General features: G+C 41.3%; 1 protein-coding gene across 1 annotated transcript in view; it reads right to left on the bottom strand.

Annotated features, from left to right (window-relative positions):
* LOC124594490 (paired mesoderm homeobox protein 2B) overlaps nucleotides 1–20,189 on the bottom strand; it is a 537,638-nt gene that overhangs the window by 442,975 nt on the left and 74,474 nt on the right. Inside the window, exon 3 of the mRNA XM_047132865.1 lies at nucleotides 2,590–2,775. Within this exon, the coding sequence (XP_046988821.1) occupies nucleotides 2,590–2,775 (186 nt within the window). The remainder of the gene's footprint in view (nucleotides 1–2,589; nucleotides 2,776–20,189) is intronic.

Raw genomic sequence — 20,189 nt, 5'->3', positions numbered from 1 at the left:
GTTGGATGAGTCGAAGTCGCTGAATTGTGTGTCGCCAATAGTGAAATTGATATTTAAATCATTTCGAGTTCTGTTGTGTGTTTAAATAGACAGAGTAAAAATTAGATGATATCGAAAGTACAGTTTTTTCGTGTGCGTCGCTTAACACGAAATTTTGTAAGACGAAATGATATTTCAGTGACCTCAAATCGCAACTGTTGATTATTCAGATGTGAAAGAAGCGATGCTCTTACGGCAGAAGCTTAAACAGGCTTTTTTCAGTACAAGGGAGGGTATAAAATACAAAACCACAGTTTCTACTAAGGAGCCGGCGGTTGCTGTCGTGAAAAACACTTCACACGAAAAATCGCTTAAAATAGCAAAATACTTAGATCATGACAAAATAATAACTACGCTATTTCATGCACTGTTTTTCTTCTTTTAGCGCAAAACCAGAATCGTTCAAACATGAAAAAAGCTCGCTCCTCAACCGAACAAATGCAGGTGCTGTTTATAGTAACCTCACTGATATACACATTTACGGCATTTTTAGAGCTAGAGTGAAGTCTAGTAAAGAATGTTACCATTTGTCTTCGGACACTGCTATTGTCAAGACACTTCACCTAGTTTTCTTATTTGATGATGCGTGTGTCGAAGTCGGTGAACTGTGTGCCGAAATATTTCTTGTTGCGTTTGTTTGCGTGGCTGTCTTCCGCATCGGCTTTTAAATACTAATTATTACTGTTTTCGCGTCTTACGGTTACTGAAAATAAGAGTTTTTCCCTAGACGCGTTTCGCTGTTAGCCTATTTAGAAAGCATCTCCAAGTGGTCATTCTGGAAATAAATATATCTCTGCATTTACCCGCCCGGTTATCGTGAGTGTTAGTGCACCGCTTCCGGGACGCGGAGGTGCGTCAGCTAGCATGGATGTGGTTTTTCAGGTGATTTCCCCACACATAACTAGGTGAATACCGGGCGGATACCGAAGTCTCACTTCACTTACACGATTCGTAGAAATTTGAAAACTTTCGCTCACTTTCAAATGTATGATTTTACTGGCAGACAGTTGAGATACACAGAGTTCCGGTCTGTCAAAACTACTTTTTGGTAGTTTTGGTACAGTACACCAATGACGTAGTAAATGGTAGGATTACCAGTAGTATTGGTAGCATTGGTAGGGAAAGAAAGTAACTGAATTTGTGAGAGAAACTGGGATCTGACGACTTAGCTTTGTTTTTTATTTGTTTGTATTGCACATAATGAGAACCGCACATCACTCATTGTTAGTTCTTTGTGTAGTTTACGTCATTACAATTCCATAAGTAACAAAAATTAGTTGATTTCGTAACTTGCGCACTTTTATGGAATCAAAGTAGTTACTTTTGATGGAAGTAAGTACAATTCACGTGCAGAAACATAGTTGTCTGTGTAATTGTTTTTGTTGTTTTGAATTGGTCAAAGGCAAGCTTCCTGTTATTATTAATAAGTACGAAAGTTGTTTATGAGTAACAGAAACATGTTTTATATAAACTATACGAAGTATTGCTACGATGTTTGTTATGTTTTTGTTCTGCACTTCTTTTAAATTTAACTTTTTCTTAGGAAATTTGCTTTTTCTAGCGCTATATGATAAATCTGTTTCTTTTATTTTACTACAACACCCCTCTATTCCAAACTAAACATCAGCAAATGACTAATAGAAACTGAACTAAACACTGAAAATTTCAGTTTTGCTATAAATACAGCTTCTTTTTAAATAACAGAGAGGGGGATAACTATGTAGAACAAAAATGTTCTGTAGGTTATGTGGCCTTTTATAAGCCATTACACTATTTATAGACGCTCCACCGCTTCCGGTTTCTAAGGGAATCTAGTAAGGCACTAATTGCTTACGCAAATAAGGCGATCTAATGAGGGAGCGCCCCATAGGTATGCAACATGCCTAACGCACAGGTAACGCAGTTGCGATATTAACTGACCAAGGGTACTAGGAGAACTACCGTAGTCACGCTTATTCATGATAGTCGACGGTAGCCTACGGTAGTTTTACAACACTAGGCACACATATTCCTCCTGGGGGAGGGGGAGTGGTCGGGAGGGGTAACTGGGTGGCGACAGGAAGGGAATCTGGCCATGCCTTGGATGAAACAAACCACACATGTTAATAACCATGCAGACCCAGCTCCGAAGCGGGACAAAGGCACAAGAAAAATAAGTAAAAAAGAAGATGTTTCTACACTTGCTGTTTGTTGATTACAAACTGTTTTTCATGTTTTACACAAAATTTGTAATGAAAACTGTTTTTAAAGAATAAATAGCAAATTTAGGAACATTATGTAACGTTATGCCATATTACCAGAATGACCACTGCTTTGTAAATAAAAGCGAAATGTGTCTGGTGAAAAACAATAAGTTAAGCTTAAAATGGGAAGCACTATAGCAATTGAGCGTTTAGTATTATCTATTAAAGTTCCACAAGATTGAACATACATTTTATTTCGCTCCCGTGTATCATTAAAAAAAATATTTCGGTGCTCTCGGCCTCCTGTTAAAACTTTTGCACTGTATATAAAAGGCAAAAAGTGCTAACGGCGGTTTGAGTTCGGTACCTTGGAGCCGTAGTATGCAGCGGACCTCGCGTGCGACGGGTCTATCGGCGGAGTATCCACCCCTGCGGCTGTGCCCGGAGCGAAGCCGGGCCGGTCCGTGGAGGCAGAAGACGCGCCGGCGATGCGGCGGACAGCAGCGGGCAGCGGACGCTGCAAGCTGAGTAGCGGGCGCGGAGCGAATGCCGACTGCGCCGCGGCGGTACCGGCGGCGGCCCGCGAGCATGGCGCCCGCCCCGCGCATGCGCCGAGCGCGGACGGGGCGGGGCCTGCGCCCGCGCCGCCTCACCCCACCGCCGATTATGCTAAAGGATCGGCGCCCGCCGCGTTTGCGAAAAGGGAATAAAGCGCCGCGCGGCCGCGAGGAGGGGGAAAAGGACTCGTCCCCGAGAGGGGGGAGCACGCGAGGCGGGGGTCGGAGGAGGCGGCCGCGCCACGTGGTCGCGCGCGAGTGGAGGGGATGGCCGCGGCAAGATAAATTGTTTGCCTTCCGCCATTGGCGGCGCTCGCAGCGCGTGACAAACGCGCTTGTTTGTTCCGCAGGCCCGACAAAGCAGGTTACGCCCCCCTGGCATTAACGCGGTTCGGCACCGCTTGTCACCTGACTAAGGCGACCCACTTACGCTGCGGCGGTTGGGGAGGGAGAGCGACTTTGTAAGCAACTCCTCAGTGGAAAACAGGCTGAATCCCGTCTAAGCTTACAGCGTGGCTCAAGATGTAACACACACAAATGGACGTCATAAATACTATATTACTCCCAGCTCTGAGGAAACGGAGCACTTGGAGGAGCTCCACTTTGCATGCTGAAGGAACTTCGTAGTCGTCACCGAACAGTAAAATAATACGGCAGCGATTTTTACTTCTCCTATTTTTGGCTGTAGGACCTGTACCTGTACCTGTTTCCTGATGATGTTGTTTTAGGTACTGTTTCATTGGAATTTGTGTTAAGGTACATTTCATTTTTAGCCTCAGAATTTGATGGAGATTCGTTACACTGGAGAATTTTCTTATATCACAACGTTTCTGCGATGAAAGCTGCTTTCTGAACAACTGAGTTGCAAATAACCAACTCTTAGACTGTATTCAGGGTGATTCGGCAGCTCCTACCTATGGGTTTTACGCAACACACAGCACCTTCAAAAACCACACAATTTAATGCAGTTATATTTTGTACTAGAATAAATTTCTATTGGAGGCGACAGTTTTCGATTTATTCGAGTAAAACACGTTTGAGGCTCACTTTTGTACGTTTAACTGGAATAATTCGAAAACTATATCCCAGTACAAAATTTGACTACTTTAAATTTTGTACATAAAGATCTTGTTCATTTTTTTCCGAAGGACCACTAGTTTGCGCATAGCGAGCGAGAGAATATGAAAACCTTGCGTGTCGTAGTTGGTGTTGTGGGTTGCATAAAACCCATAGTTAGGGGCAACTGAATCAATTTGTATAAGGGGCATTCAAATGAAAACGAGACAGATGGAAAAAAGTAGGTAAACTGTTAATCATTTCAAAAATAATCGCCATAACTGTTAATACATTTATTCTACTGTGAGACAAGACGGTCAGTGCCTTAATGGAATATGCGGTTGCCTTCTATAACAACCTCGTTCCCTCAGTTTCATAATTACGAAGATAATAACTATAGATGATTGAGTTATGGCATATCTGTGAGTGTCAGCGGGTGTGTAAGCGTATAATATCCTAAAAAGGAAAACGCGATTGTAGATCCGTTATTCCCTAGGTGATTGTAACAATTATTAACAACCAATAAATATACCCACATTGGTCACCCGTATAAATTATTGACTCGGGTCGACGTTCAGCGAAGTTCGAGGTATGACTCCTCCAGAAGTCCTGGTCACATCAGGTTTAGGAGAAAACATTAACTTGTTCTCGATGGAATGTCGTAGTATATTCTCCAACTCAATTCTGTCAATAACATAATTCTCTTCATCCACGCGACAAATAGAGGAAAATGTGTAAATATGGAGATCTTCTTCTTTTTTGACTTAAAGGTACTTATCTTTGGTAAAAATTCTACATTTTATACCTTCATTAAAAACTAAACAAGTTTAAGAAATTATGAGAGGCGAAACAATAATTACTCTATTCGAAAACAAAGATTTACAGAAAGCTTGTAATATGGAACTTCAAAAAACGGGATGCAAATACGGGCAACCACAAAAAGGTGCAAGAAATCTTTTGAAATATTTTAATGAAATGGGTTAAAACAATACAAAATGGTAGACTAGACTATAAAAAGCAACATTCGCACCTTTGTGCATGAAATCTGAAATTATTTACAGTATTCGCAAACGTAAGTAGCTCCTTCAGCGCCAGCACAGTCTAAGTGTGCCCAAATTTGGCACATAAAGCATTTAAACCACACCTCTCCTCTCCTGTCTTGAGAGAATTTTTCATCACAAAAGATGCCACTTGCGTCGCTTGAGTCTGGTGTATCCCCATGGTTCACATCAAGGTCATTATCGCTGTCCACAAGATGAGGGCTGCAGGAGCCTGAAGAGTCCCATGATGAATCAGATAATTTCTTGGAACAAATTTTCTTTTTTTGATGGCATTTGGATATTGTACCTATAACCCCGGAGAAAATCAACGACCTGTTCTTGACAGCACTTTTGTCAAGCGACTTTTTCAACTGACCTTTGTATGGCGTTCCAGTGATGTGGCAGGCAGTTGCTGCTTTTCGTCCCGGCGTTGTGGTTCTCTTCTTAATGTTGGGGACAGGTGATAAATTGAAAGGTGAAACTGCATTTGTTGAAGTGTTTGGAGAGTTTCCCGGTGTTTCAATGGCTTCATCAACTCGCATAGCTAGAGCTTGACGTGACTGTGCATCAATATAACTCGAAGAAGACTGCAAGTAGAGGAGCATGTGATTCAGAAACATTACGTCTATGTTCCACTGTGGAGTAAGTTTTTTCTACAGCCAACTCAGCAGCTTTGAAATCATCGTCGGTGACGATGTAACGGTTCATAGGGCATAACGCAGTTACTTTGAACCGCGCGGGATTAGCCGAGCGGTCTGTGGCGTTGCAGTCATGGACTGTGCGCCTGGTCCCGGCGGAGGTTCGAGTCCTCCCTCGGGCATGGGTGTGTGTGTTTGTCCTTAGGATAATATAGGTTAAGTAGTGTGTAGGCTTAGGGACTGATGACCTTAGCAGTTACGTCCCATAAGATTTCACACACATTTGAACATTTTTGAGTTACTTTGAATCAGTTTATTGCTATCTCATCTGATTGGGTACGAAGGTAGACTTGGCCAAAAACCTCCATAACGTCGTAAGGTGTGAGAGGACGCCCCTTGTAATCCAACAATACTCTCACTGCCTACCTGTAGTTTGTTTTAGAGGTCCCATGAACGTCTTATGTAGAGGCTGCAGTTTGTGGGTGCAATGTGGAGGAGGTGAGACAGTCATGTAGAGTTCTTTCGCCAAGTCAGTCACATCTGGATTTCGAACGTGGCTATAATGACCATCTAAGATGAGGAGAATAGGTCCTTGTTCAGCCGGACATGTTTATGTTTTCTCAATGAAGTGAACGAAACATTCTGTGAGCAAATTGTTTTTAATCCATCCTGAAGGATGGACTCTACCAATTGCGCCAGGGGGGGCAGCCATTCATTAGAATTTGGAACTTGGGACATGTTGGTTCTAGCGAAAATTATCACTGGCGAGACATAATGTCCTGAAGCGCTCATGCATGCGATAGCTGTGATTGTAGCCCGTCTTTCTGCAGACGTTAGAGCTACAATTTGTTTCTTCCCTTTCATCCCTATCAGTTATGGTATTTTCCTTTGGACAATGGACAGGCCTGCCTCGTCCACGTTATATACTCGGTCTGCTGGATGTGAGTGTTTGTTGAAAGCGTCCGCCAATAAATCAAAGAAAATCATCACATTCTCTTTATTGAAGCCTAAGGCTTGACAGCTGATCCTTGTGTCTGTCAAGAAGAAGGTCAGCCCAAGCGCGTCCTGCTTCTCCTCCTCTGAAAGGGGTTGTCAAACTATTTCTCTGGGCAAGTAAAAATGCCGATCCTCTCAGACCCGCCAAAGTGCACCCAAAGAATTTTTGCTCCATTTCAAGGAGATAACAAACTAGTTGTTTATCGAGGCGTGCATTTAAAATAAGTTCCCTTCCAAGCTTTGTCTCTTGAACCGCTTGCTCAGGGATTTTATCAAGTTTAAGAAACTTCTGCAAAGTGGTACGAGGCACTCCGATTGTTCTTGCACCATCTTTCACAGAAGCCTCCTCTGCTTTCACAGCTGCTATAGCACGTACCATTTGTGATTTATTCCACTGATGTCTCTGGTTCTTAAATTCATGGCGCTTCATCGTTCTCGGCATTCTGCAAGGAACAACCAGACGCCTAAGGTCAATTACCGCAATTTGAAAATTCTATTTGTTTCGCCACTTTTTTCTGTGTTCCGTCTTTTCCTTAGTCGCTCTAAATTCGTGTAGGCATGTACCGTGTATGCAACTAATTGAAGGCCCGCATCTCGTGGTCGTGCGGTAGCGTTCTCGCTTCCCACGCCCGGGTTCCCGGGTTCGATTCCCGGCGGGGTCAGGGATTTTCTCTGCCTCGTGATGGCTGGGTGTTGTGTGCTGTCCTTAGGTTAGTTAGGTTTAAGTAGTTCTAAGTTCTAGGAGACTGATGACAATAGATGTTAAGTCCCATAGTGCTCAGAGCCATTTGAACCATTTGAACTAATTGAAGGCAGTTTCTTTCGTTCGGTGTTACTTACGATACGTTCACATTACGGAATTTGTGCTGCAAAAGTTGGTTCCAGCTTAAAAAACAAGAGAGAAACACGACAAAATGTAATATAGTAAGATATTATATCTACCACATAATACGTCTATTGTATGCATAAAAGGAAACATGTATTTCAGGCCACTGATGATGCTTCGCAAATAATAGAAGCGAAACGCGTATGGCAGTAAGCAGACTACCTTATATTTGTTTGTTGGTGCTGTGTGAGTTGTAAACGTGAACTTTAAATAAAATTCGACTAACCACGTTCCCATAAAATTATTTAAATATTTCACATTCTTTAAGAGAAGAGGTGGTGCAATTATGGGCCCTCCTTAAATAGGGGCCCATTTCTACACCAACCCAATGGGCCCATATTTACACCAACCATTCTTAAGCAACATGGCCACTATCATGGGTAATCTAAAAGCGTGTGTAACGTAAAATTTGCTTCTAAAAGTAGCTTAGGGTTCCGTTCTTCCGGATATCATTGAGAAATTGTTTTCAACTAATCAGAAGGATGTGAAAAGAAAACTATTTCACATGCCTGCCAAACGTTTGCAGTCCTGAATAAACACCAATTCACATAATAACCGACGCCGTAACTGCACTGCTTGAAACAATGCTTCCAACTATTCATTGCTACTGTCCATCAACAACAGGCACCGTTTTCAGTCTTGGGTTGGGTTGCGGTTGGGTTGTTTGGGGGAAGAGACCAAACAGTGAGGTCATCGGTTTCATCGGATTAGGGAAGGACGGGGAAAGAAGTCGGCCTTGCACTTTCAAAGGAACCATCCCGGCATTTGCCTGGAGCGATTTAGGGAAATCACGGAAAACCTAAATCAGGATGGCCGGACGCGGGATTGAACCGTCGTCCTCCCGAATTTCAGTCCTGGTTGCCAGAGTGCAGCGCTTCCCATAACCTCTTCGTGAGGGGTGCCCGTAATTACATCTGTGCCCATTTTTTACACCTTTTCCTGTACCATTGGTTGAAAATGATCACTTTCAAACTAAACACTCCTCTTAAGATTGACTGGTTTTGTATTCTCATACTGATGCAATTCAAATATCAACATTTTTGATAAAGACGTATTTGACTGTAATCAGGTCACAAGGCAATTTTCACAGCATCTAGTATGGGAACAAGTCTCAGACTTGGCTTCTTCTCCAACAGTTCACAGAGACTTCATCGGCGCAATGAATTTGCAATATATCATTACAGGAAGTCTGAGTTAACACTTATAAAGAAAAAAACGATCACAGGACATATGCATTTTATAAAGAAAAAAACAATTATATAATTCTTAAGCGTAAGTTTTGGTGATAAAGTTTCATGATTTGGTGTATGTCAGTTATATAATTATCTGCCGCTTACTGCCGAAACAAAAAAAAACCAGTTTCACAGAACAATTAACGCTTTTATAAGTAATATTTGAAGAAAGACTTCAGAGCGAAGAAAGCATTTAAATATTTATTTTGAACTGATGACCAGTTTAAACGGTAATTTGCTGTTATCTTCGGATCTGCAGTGTGGCATAACGCATTTGTAAACACATTTTCTATGCCAATAATAATGATATACTTAATATTTTACATATAGGTAACATACCTCATCTGTTTCAAAATCATGCCATCTATTTTGACAATGTTCAAAATTTAAGCTCATAAGAAACGCAAAAATGAAAAGATAGACTTTCAAAACGTAATAGGAAAAAAATAAACGGGTAAATGAAATTTCAAATAATGCTCGGCGGCAAACATATTAATTCCGAAAGCTGCCATGATGAACATAAGATACGCAATTTTCAAAGGAACATCGTCACAATATGAATGCTCTCTAACGATTTATTAAACAGAAGTGTGTCGTCATCTACTATCGAACAGGTGTGTCTGTTGGTAGTAGTTTATCTTGTAGTGAAGGTGAAATAGATAGTTCGTGCGAATTACTATGGGCAGAGGTTATACTCAACAGCCGTACCAAAATAATAATTGGCTCCTTCTACCGACCCCCCGGTTCAAAGAAAACTTGAATCTCATTAGAAATAAGTACCTCACTTATTCAGTTATAATTGGTGGAGACTTGAATCTACCCTCGATTTGTTGGCGAAAATACATGTTCAAAGCCGGTGATAGACAGAAAACATCTTCCGAAATTGTGCTAAATGCTTTCTCCGAGAATTACTGTGAACAGTTAGTTCACGAGCTCACACGAATTGTAAATGGTTGGGAAAACACACTTGACCTCTTAGTTACAAATAATCTTGATCTAATAGAGAGCGTCATGACGGATACAGGGATTAGTGAACACAAGGTCATTGTAGCGAGGACCAAAACCATATCAACAAAACTACTAAAAATAAACTCAAAATATATCAGTTTAAAACAGCAGATAAAAATTCGCTTGATGCCTTCCTAAGAGAGAGTCTCCATCCCTCCCAAGCTAATTATGCAAGTGTTGACCAGATATGGCCCAAATTCAAAATATTCCATCGACAGCAATAGATAGATTCATACCGCATAAGTTAATAAGAGACGGGACTGATCCACCATGGGACACAAAATACGTCAGAACACTGTTGCAGAAGCTACAAAAAAAGCATACCAAATTCAGAAGAACGCCAAGTTTCACGGAAGCTCGAAATTTAGTGCGGACGTGAATGCGAGATGCTTTTAATAGTTTCCACAATGAAACATTGTCTCAAAATATGGTAGAAAACTCAAAGAGATTCTGGTCGTATGTAAAATACACCAGCGCCAAAAAACAGCCAATACCGTCACTGCGCGATAGCGATTGAAATGTTACCGACGATGGTGCCACTAAAGCGGAGTTACTAAATAAAGTTTTCTGTAATTCTTTCACCAAAGAAGGCGAAGTAAATATTCCAGAATTCGGAACCAGAATAGCTGTTAGCATGAGTGACATAAAAGTGGATGTTTTAGGTGTTGCGAAACAACTCAAATCACCTAAGAAAGGCAAGTCTTCCGTTCCAGATGGTATACCAATCAGGTTCCTTTCGTAGTATGCAGACACAATAGCGCCTTTCTTAGCGGTCATATACAACCGCTCACTTGACGAAAGGTCTGTTCCTAAAGACTGGAAAGTAGCACGGGTCACACCAATGTTCAAGAAAGGAAATGGGAGTAACCTCTTGAATTACAGACCCACATCACTGACCTCAATTTGCAGTAGGATTTTGGAGCATATACTGTACTCGAACATTATGAATCACCTTGAAGAAAATGCCTTAGATACATAACCAACACGGATTCAGAAAATATCGTTCTTGTGCAACACAGCTAGCTCTTTATTCCCATGAAGTAACGAGTGCTGTTGACAAGGGATCTCAGGTCGATCCCATATTCCTAGATTTCCAGAAGGCTTTTGATACTGTTCCTCGCAAGCGACTATTAATCAAATTGCGTGCATATGGAGTATCGTCTCAGTTGTGTGACTGGATTCGTGATTTCCTCTCAGAGAGGTCACAGTTCGTAGTGATAGACGGTAAATCATCGAGAAGAACAGAACTGATATCTGGCGTTCCGCAAGGTAATGTCACAGGCCCTCTGCTGTTCCTGATGTACATAAATGATCTAGGTGATAATGTGAGCAGCCCCCTCAGATTGTTTCCAGATGACGCTGTAATTTATCGTCTAGTAAAATCATCAGACGATCAATTCCAATTACAAAACGATCTAGAGAGAATTTCTGTATGGTGCGAAAAGTGGCAATTGGCACTAAACAAAGAAAAATGGGAGGTCATCCACATGGGTAGTAAAGGAAATCCGACAAATTTTGGGTATACGATAAATCGCACAAATCTAAGGGCTGTCAATTCGACTAAATACCTAGGAATTACAATTACGAGCAACTTAAATTGAAAAGACCACATAGGTAATATCGTGAGGAAGGCGAAACAAAGACTGCGCTTTGTTGGCAGAACACTTAGAAGATGCGACAAAACCCAATAAAGAGACAACCTACATTACACTTGTCCGTCCTCTGCTGGAATATTGCAGTCCGGTGTGGGATCCTTACCAGGTGGGATTGACAGAGGACATCGCCAAGCTTGTTTCGAGTAGACTGCAGAAGTTTCGCTGGGAAGTCTTTACAATCCTGCACACAGAGCCGATCTCTCCTCACGAGATTTCCATATTTTTTTAGTCCTCAAGAAACACACCCGTGGCCGTTAATTTGCTACGGACGAAGAGGAGCGCGGCTGGGTACAATCATGATACAGTAGGTAACCTCAAACATTTTTCCTTGTTGGTACTCACCATTTGTATCACATTGGGATAAATCTATTAACAGGTACGGTGATTACTCTTGAAATAATCAACACTTTACTTACTTTTTTCCTTCAGCCTCGTTTTCATTTGACTGCCCTTATATCTTCAGCACTATCCTTACAACGCTGCTGCAAACAGCTCAGGGACACTGTAAGATAGTGGACAGCATTTTATTAAAATTCCCATGGTGGCTTATTTGTCCCGCTAACAAGAGTTGTAATGACGTGAATATGTGATTATATATCACCTCAAAGCCGGGCGTGGCATATTGCAGGACAATATATCCAGAAACACATTTTTAAAACTGTCACTGACGTAAACGAGGGGGGTGACAGATGAACACGTTTGGCGACACATGGCCTTTGGCTGGGTGTCAGAGCGATTTTTCACAATGGTGGTGCCTTCCTAGGAAAGAATTCGGACTGAGGAGATTAGTTAAAATTCGAAGACGGCACTTATATTAGGTATAGCACGCCTCCTGCTAAAGCGACATTACCACGAAAAATTCTTGTAGTTCATTTCGATTACATTTCAAAGCGCGATTCAGCCTCTTTGCCTGTTGCTAAGCAACGGCCTGCTTAGCGTTCCGCCAGGGGGCACGAGCGCGATCTGTTGCATCGGCTTGACACCGCCACTGGTCAACTCGGCCTCAGCTGTTGCCGACCCAGAAGGTTCAATGTTGGCATTAAAATTCAAGGTTAAATAATGACAGTGTTAAGATTCGCTGATGACTGCTGTCCTCAGTGAAAGTAAAGAAGAATTACAGGACATGTTGAGTGGAATGAACAGTCTAATGAGTACAGATTTTGGATTGAGAGTAAATCGAAGAAAGACGAAAGTGATGAGAAGTAGCAGAAACAAGAACAGCGAGGAATTTAACATCAGGATTTGTGATCACGAAGTAGAGTAAGTTAAAGAATTCTCGTATCTAGGCAGCAAAATAACCCATGACGGATGGAGGAAGGAGGACATAAAAAGCAGACTAGCACTGGCGAAAACGGCATTACAAGTCAAAGGAAGTCTATTAGCATCAAATATAGACATTAATTTGAGGAAAAAATTTCTGATAATGTATGTTTTGAGAACAGTATTATATGGTAGTGAACATGGGAAAGATGAGAATCGAAGCATTTGAGATGTGTTGCCACAGAAGAACGTTGGAAGTTAGGTGGACTGATAAGGTAATGAATGAGGAGGTTCTTAGGAGAATCGGCGAGGAAAAGAATAAATGAAAAACTCTGACAAGAAGAAGAGACAGGATGGTAGGAAATCTGATAAGACATCAGGAAATAACTTTCATGGTATGAAAGGGACCTGACGAGGGTAAAAACTAGAGGAAAATAGGGATTGGAATGCCTCCAACAAATAACTGAGGACGTTGGTTGCAAGTGCTACTCTGAGATGGAAAGTTTGACATAAGAGAGGAATTCATGGCGGGCCACATCAAACCAGTCAGAAGACTAATGACCCAAAAAAATAAAAATAAAAATGTAGGAATGGTCATCCAACGGCAGAGGCTGGCGCTGGTAATGTGCGACTTGGACACAGCAAGCAGCTTCCCAAGTTCAACAGCACTTGGAGCAAATGTCTGCATTTCCTATCTGCCAGGGCTGACAAAATCCCGGGTATTTTCAAAAATGCTAACCCAGTGCCTAAAATTGGATTTTCATGAGCTTTTTTTCGCATTGAAAATTAAGGAGTTCAATTTAAATTCTTGAAAGGGAAACGGTGGTTGAGAAGGGTGTGAGACAGGATTGTATCCTATCTCCGATGTTATTCAGTCTGTACATTGAGCAACCAGTAAACGAAACGAAAGAAAAATTTGGAGTGGGAATTAAAGTCCACAGAGAAGAAATAAAAACTTTAAGATTTCCTGATGACATTGTACGAGTAATACTGTCAAAGACAGCAAAGAACCCGGAAGAGCAGCTGAACGGAATGGACAGTGTCCTGAAAGGAGGATATAAGATGAACATAAACAAAAGCAGGACAAGAAAATGGAATGTAGTCGAAATAAATCCGGTGATGCTGAGAAAATGAGGTTAGGGAACGAAACAGTAAAATTAATAGATAAGCAGCAAAATAACTGATGATGGCCGAAGTAGGGAGGACATAAAATGTAGTCTGGCAATGGCAAGAAAAGCGTTTCTGAATAAGGGAAATTTGTTAACGTCGAGTATAGATTTAAGTGTCAGGACGTCTTCTGTGAAAGTATTTCTGTGGATTGTAGCTACATATGGAAGTGAAACATGGAAGGGGGGGGGGGGGGGGGTAAATATTGTAGAGGAAGACCAAGAGATGAATACAGTAAGCAAATTCAGAAGACTGCAGGTTACAGTAGATGAAGAAACTTGCACAGGATAGAGAAGCTGGGAGAGTTACATGAAACACAACAACAGCAACAATTAATTTATTCAAAACACCAAAACATTCTTACGACTACTTTATTAGTGGAAAAAGCTAACAATTCTTCAAGCACACGACATTAATACTGCGCAAACTGTCGAACTATGCATCGGCCTTTTAGAAAGTCCTGATACGGATTCCTTTAAGAAGATGATAAAAAAGCGAAAGGAACAAACTCTAAAACCGTTTCACTATCTTGCTGATATGTTACAGCCGAGATTCAGAAGGAGAAGATTAACTGCTGAACAAAAAGAATGTGCAGAAAACTGCCTCAGATAGATGCTATCCGAATGGATTGCAAGTATTAAGTATTTTAGGATTGGCCACGCCGAGTGACTGCGCGGTTTGAGGCGTCATGACACGGATTATGCGCATATGAGGATGCATCATAAATTCAAGATTATTATTTCACGTCGTTCGGTTCATTTATATAAATGTTTTCATTGCTACAACTACTCTTGTCCCAGTGACTATACGTGTTCCAAATACTCTTATGATTTAAAACTAAGAAAGGGAGTAAGTTTCGCACGGGTCCCCTGGTCTTCAGCCGAATGTTCAACTTCTAATTCTGAAGTTTTATTGTTCATTTGTTTACATTTAGTGAATCTTAATAGTTTTCCGTCATCAGACAACTCGTTCAATTTCCAATTCTAAAATGTACTGTTAGTTTGCGTTTATTGAGATTTCTCAGAATTACTGAAGACCAGCTAACGAATTACATAAATATTTGCAGTGCTATTTTTAAAGAAATAAATTGCTTTTCTTTAGCCTGACACTTTACTACTGCTTGCTCCTGCTAGCTGTAGCATTTCATTTCCTCTGGGAGGAACATTCTTACGATATAAACTGGGTTGGGTGGCGGGAGGCAATGCGAAAGACTCTTTGAAGCCAACTGTCGAAGAATCGCCAAAGATTTTTGTGGTTGGAACAAGAGCTCAGTTGTACAGGGACATTGGCAGAGAGGAGACTTGTCGTGCAACCGTCACCGTGAAAAGCGAGCCTCTGGTTCCGGCGCCGGATCCACGCACCACTGAGGTCACTGCCGCTCGCTGCAGCGCGCGATGTAGTATGAAGGCCGGCAGGAGTGGCCGAGCGGTTCTAGGCGCTACTGTTTGGAACCGCGCGACCGCTACGGGCGCAGGTTCGAATCCTGCATCGGGCATGGATGTGTGTAATGTCTTTAGGTTAGTTAGGTTTAAGTAGTTCTAAGTTCTAGGGGACTGATGACCTCAGAAGTTAAGTCCCATAGTGCTCAGAGCCATTTTGTTGTATGAATGTAAATACGGCATTCGCAGCAAAACCCTGGCGCTATTCTTCCTGTGATTCCTCACACACAGGCCTCGGTGGGCGAGCGGTTCTAGGCGCTTCAGTCCGGAACCGCGCGACTGCTACGGTCGCAGGTTTGAATCCTGCCACAGGCATGGATGTGTCTGATGTCCTTAGGTTAGTTAGGTTTAAGCAGTTGCAAGTTTTAGGAGACTAATGACCTCAGATGTTAAATCCCATAGTGTTCAGAGCCAATATATATATTCCTCCAGCCGGCCGGCGTGGCCGAGCGGTTCTAGGCGCTACGGTCTGGAACCGCGCGTCCGCTACGGCCGCAGGTTCGAATCCTGCATCGGGCACGGATGTGTGTGCTGTCCTTAGTTAGGTTTAAGTAGTTCGAAGTTCTAGGGGCTGATGACCTCAGAAGTTAAGTCCCATTGTGCTCAGAGCCATTTGAACCATTATATTCCTCCCACGCTCATCGTATTTATGTACCTTTATACTGTTATAGTTCGTGAACTGAAATGCATTAAGAATGTACGCAGTTCTTACCAGAATTCCTGTATTCATAATTTTTTTTGTAATACCAGCCCGAATAATAGTTTGTGTGTTGCTATTCTCACGAATGTTGTAGCTCTCGAATCGACTTCCAATCATAATATTATCGGTAGACCCTGCAAATAGCATCGAACCGATGCCCTTTGAAACAGAGTATTTACAATTCGATTACTGTGCACAGTTACTTATTCAGAGCAATTGCTGAGTAACATTAATTTGGCGATCGTATTTCATTCCAACCTATTTTGTCGAAAACTGACATTTTGAGAACGTGTAAAAATATAAGTTGATTCTTGCAAGGAAGAAACAGCAACCAGCCACTGTTGATAACGCTATTAGGCCGCGATAAAATGATAAAATTATAAGGTTCTCTGCCACTGTAAGTATTTTACCGTTACTGTTCTTGGACAAAGATGCATGAGCGCGGTGCTCAAAGATGCATGCGCGCGATGCTCTAATAGCGGATAAGCTCTTTGATTCAGTTTTATGTAATCTGTGGCGCACTTGGTCGCTAAACAGATGTTTAGTGCTAGGACATTCTTATTAGACGCATAGTAGCGAGCAGTTGAGTTTTAGAGAAGGAGATGAGACGTTTGTGAGTCTGGCAAAAATTATCTGGAATACCTTATCTTCGCAGATGAATACTTGTTTTTAAAGATATTTTTTGATTGTGTGGAGGAATATTTCAAGGTAACCAATCCGCGCGCAAGAATGAAATATTTGTTTGTCAGGGCTATTAATTCAAATAAATTTTTGTCCATTAGACAACTAATAATATTCATGATTAGTGTTAATTTGATTTTTGTATTCATTATGTCACAAATGACGCAATTCGATTAAATGTCTGTAATTTTTGTAACGAGTGAATTTCATAATTGCTAGGGTCGCTTTAAGCTGTACAGTCTTTTCTGACAATAATCAGAGTTTAATTCAAGAACGCTTTTCTTTAAAGTAAACCCTCCTGCATCATTCTTAGTAAAGCTTTAAATATTTTGTCGTGTGTTAATTGCACCTAATGACACACGCAGCCACAATTTGTTTCTGACAAGCAAAGAAAAATTTAGTAGTGACTAAATTATTTATCTTTAGCTGCTGCATTTGCTGATTTCAATATGCTTTCGAGGAAGTCAGTACAACAGACACAAAAAAGCTTGCTGACAAGAGGTAGGCTACTTTTCTTTCAGAACAGATCGCAATTTGCAAACGTTACGTTGTCAGAATTTTCGGGTGTTAATATTAACTAAGTAAATTAATTTACAGTCAGTGGTCAAGGTAGTGTGAAATAGCTATTTTCTTCTTAGTTGGGCAGTACTTTATTTTGTACATACTTCTAACCATACATTGCACTTCATGTTACACAACTTTCATAACTTACTTCAGTGTTAAGGTTCATTTAAATGGTTTTCACTGAGTACACAGCTAGTTTCTTTTGCGATTTAATTAGAATCATTTTCATTATTTCAAATTCGTAATTTCACTAAGATTGAAGTTTTGTTTCACGACACTGTTCACAAGCAAGTACAGGGACAACCAACAGTCAGTATTGCTCAGCAGTTGAATACGATATCTTAAGGGTGCATTACTCTAGGAGAAAGTTTTTGAAAAACTATGTTCAATATTTCGTACAGAGATAAATAACTTACAAAACTTACAAGGTGTGTCCCTGTGCGGGAATCAAAGATACCGTGCGAGTGCAAGGCGTGGGCACTCAGCGACATACGGATGTTTGGGGAGGTCAGGGAGAAGTGTTCGCACAGCCGAAGTGGGTGAAGAGACCGCTCGCGTAAAGTGGGATATCCGGGTTCGAGTTCCGGTCCCACCCAAATTTTCACTTGTCACTAAAAAACTGTACAGCTGAATTTTTGATACTATTGATAATGCTATTTATTTACACAAACTGCGTCGTTACCCGTTTCGAACCTATGACTGTTCACGTGTATATACAAATTTTTTGACGTTTACATTACTTTTCGGTAATTCATGCCCCCTTGTGGTAAAAGTTCCTCGGGGTGGTAGTGGCCTGCAGCAAAAAACGATGTTAGAAACGACATGCTTAAACGTAGGTATCCCTAATAACGATTGACTACAGTGTAAACAAACTTTCAATGTTGACTTGCTGTAGTTATAGTCAGCCCCTGATCTACGATATTTCCGAACCAGGGTAAAAATTTGATAGTGGTGCCATCCCCCACCCCTCTCACTCTAGCGTTTGAGACAGACACGTCAAAAGTTTAAAAAAATCGATTCTTCAAAAATGTGTTCATTTTGTAGCGAACATCTGTCTGACAGGTTTGATATGTAAAACATATGTTCGAGGAAGTGTAAGACTTGTTATTTGTTCTTAAGTGTGCCAACGTGCAGTGCCACGTCTCTTCACACAGCATTCTTCTATCGCACGTCACTGTATTTCCTCTGTGGAGTTCAAACGTGTATATTTTGTAATGCGAGCCATCAAACCTATTTTCAGAACAGTGGAAATTAAAATATGCTGTGGTGCCTCTCCTACTCCCAGCCGGCCCTCTTCACACAGCATTTTTCTGTTGCTCGTCACTGTATTTCGCTGTGTGGAATTCACACATGTACATTTTGTAATAGAAGCCATGAAACCTGTATTTAGGACAGTGGAAATTAAAATGTCCTGTGGTGTTTTTCCTGCTCTCAGTCGGCCTGTCTGACATCCTACCTCCTTAAAAAAAAACTGACAATTAATACTGGGTGGGATTATTTGTGGTCGGGATTATAAGAACTCTTCAGAAAATTTGCACTCTTTGTTGCCTATTAGATAATAACTTTCTCTTTTGTGTGACATAAATTAAATACAGGAAAGCATAAAACTAGTAAAGACAAGAGGCAAACAAGAACAGCACACGTTTGTTCAATCCTTTGATTCTAGCATTTTTTTCTCTCTAATCTTGCTACAGCTGTACACGGCGTGCCTTCCTTTCCACGAAAGAATCTATTACCCATCGGAGTTGGTCAAACGTTTTTCTACCCGAAAAATCCAAACGTCATCGTCTAAAACTGAAAAAGCTGCTAAGTGGCGTGGTTTCTCGATTTGAACGTCTATTTTGTCACTGTCTGCTAGATAAAAGAAACAAGCCTTTCTAATATTGTAGCGGCTGTAACACACGCCAAATAAGCGAGACTGTTTTGGAACAGATGGTCATTTTTATCTATCCCTTTTGCATAAATAACACGGCAGACTATTACAAGCAAAAAGTTGTATACCAGTAAATATTTTCATATTTCATTCATATACTCCAGTTTCTCCATCATGAGATCGAAAAGCAATAGTGGTAGTGCGAAATTTTTATATAAATTTGGAGTCGTCGTATTCTTCCATATACTTTGTACGATGTCCCCGTTTCTTGTCGTTCTAACAAACAATCTTGTCATCACCAATTCTGTAATTGTTCCGAAAACTGTCAAAACTTATTAGCCAGTTAACTTCACTAACCCTACCAGAATCCCCGGTTAAGATACCCCGCGTTTATTGTCCGGTTAGGCGTTATTACGCGTTCGTACAACGCGTTTTCCGCGCTGTCCCGAGAGTAGAACTTAAGCCGCTGCTAACTGTGGACTGTACAACTTCTTGAATAAACCGAGAAGATAATAAGTACTCTTTCTTTGTTATTCATGCTTGTCGTTTATTTGCACTCTGGTAGTCTGAACCTATGGATTTCGCTACTAATTATAACAACGCCTGTGATTTGCACAGTCAATCAACCACATAAAGAAAACAGCGACTGGTATTCACCCCTTGGGGTTTATTCGCCTCAGCTCGTACTGCCCCGCCCCCATTCGTCTGCGAGAAGTTCTTGTTGCGACGGGGATTCCCCTGGCGGAGACATCACGTGCACTACGCACGCATTGAAAAATCAACTTATGATTAGTTCAGAAATTAACTCAGAATGCGTTAAAAAACCAACAGGGGTGCGTTTCAAAATCATACGAATAATCGATAGATCAACGTGCACTGGATGGTAGGCGCTTTGTGAAACAAGGTTGTTTTCTTTAAGAATATGAACTTGGCGCCCCCTGAAACAGCCGATCGGGCCAGGTACCCAGTTTGGCACACCCTAGATCCGAGCCTGGTTACAGTTCACTTAAGTCGAAAATCTCGCGTCATTCAGTTGCAATGTTGTTTGCTTACGTTCACGAAATTCTGAAAAGAATATCAAGCACTTATTTTACATACCCACACTAAAGTATCACACACACACACACACACACACACACACACAAAAGTTATTGGTACACGGGAAAATGTAAACAAATATGTCGGCATGTAAACGTAACAGTGTCAAAGAACTTA

This window comes from Schistocerca americana, chromosome 2 (genome assembly GCF_021461395.2).
Source record: "Schistocerca americana isolate TAMUIC-IGC-003095 chromosome 2, iqSchAmer2.1, whole genome shotgun sequence".
Taxonomy (NCBI): Eukaryota; Metazoa; Arthropoda; class Insecta; order Orthoptera; family Acrididae; genus Schistocerca; species Schistocerca americana.
The sequence above is the reverse complement of the archived record's forward strand: the minus strand, read 5'-3'. Positions and strand labels throughout refer to the sequence as shown.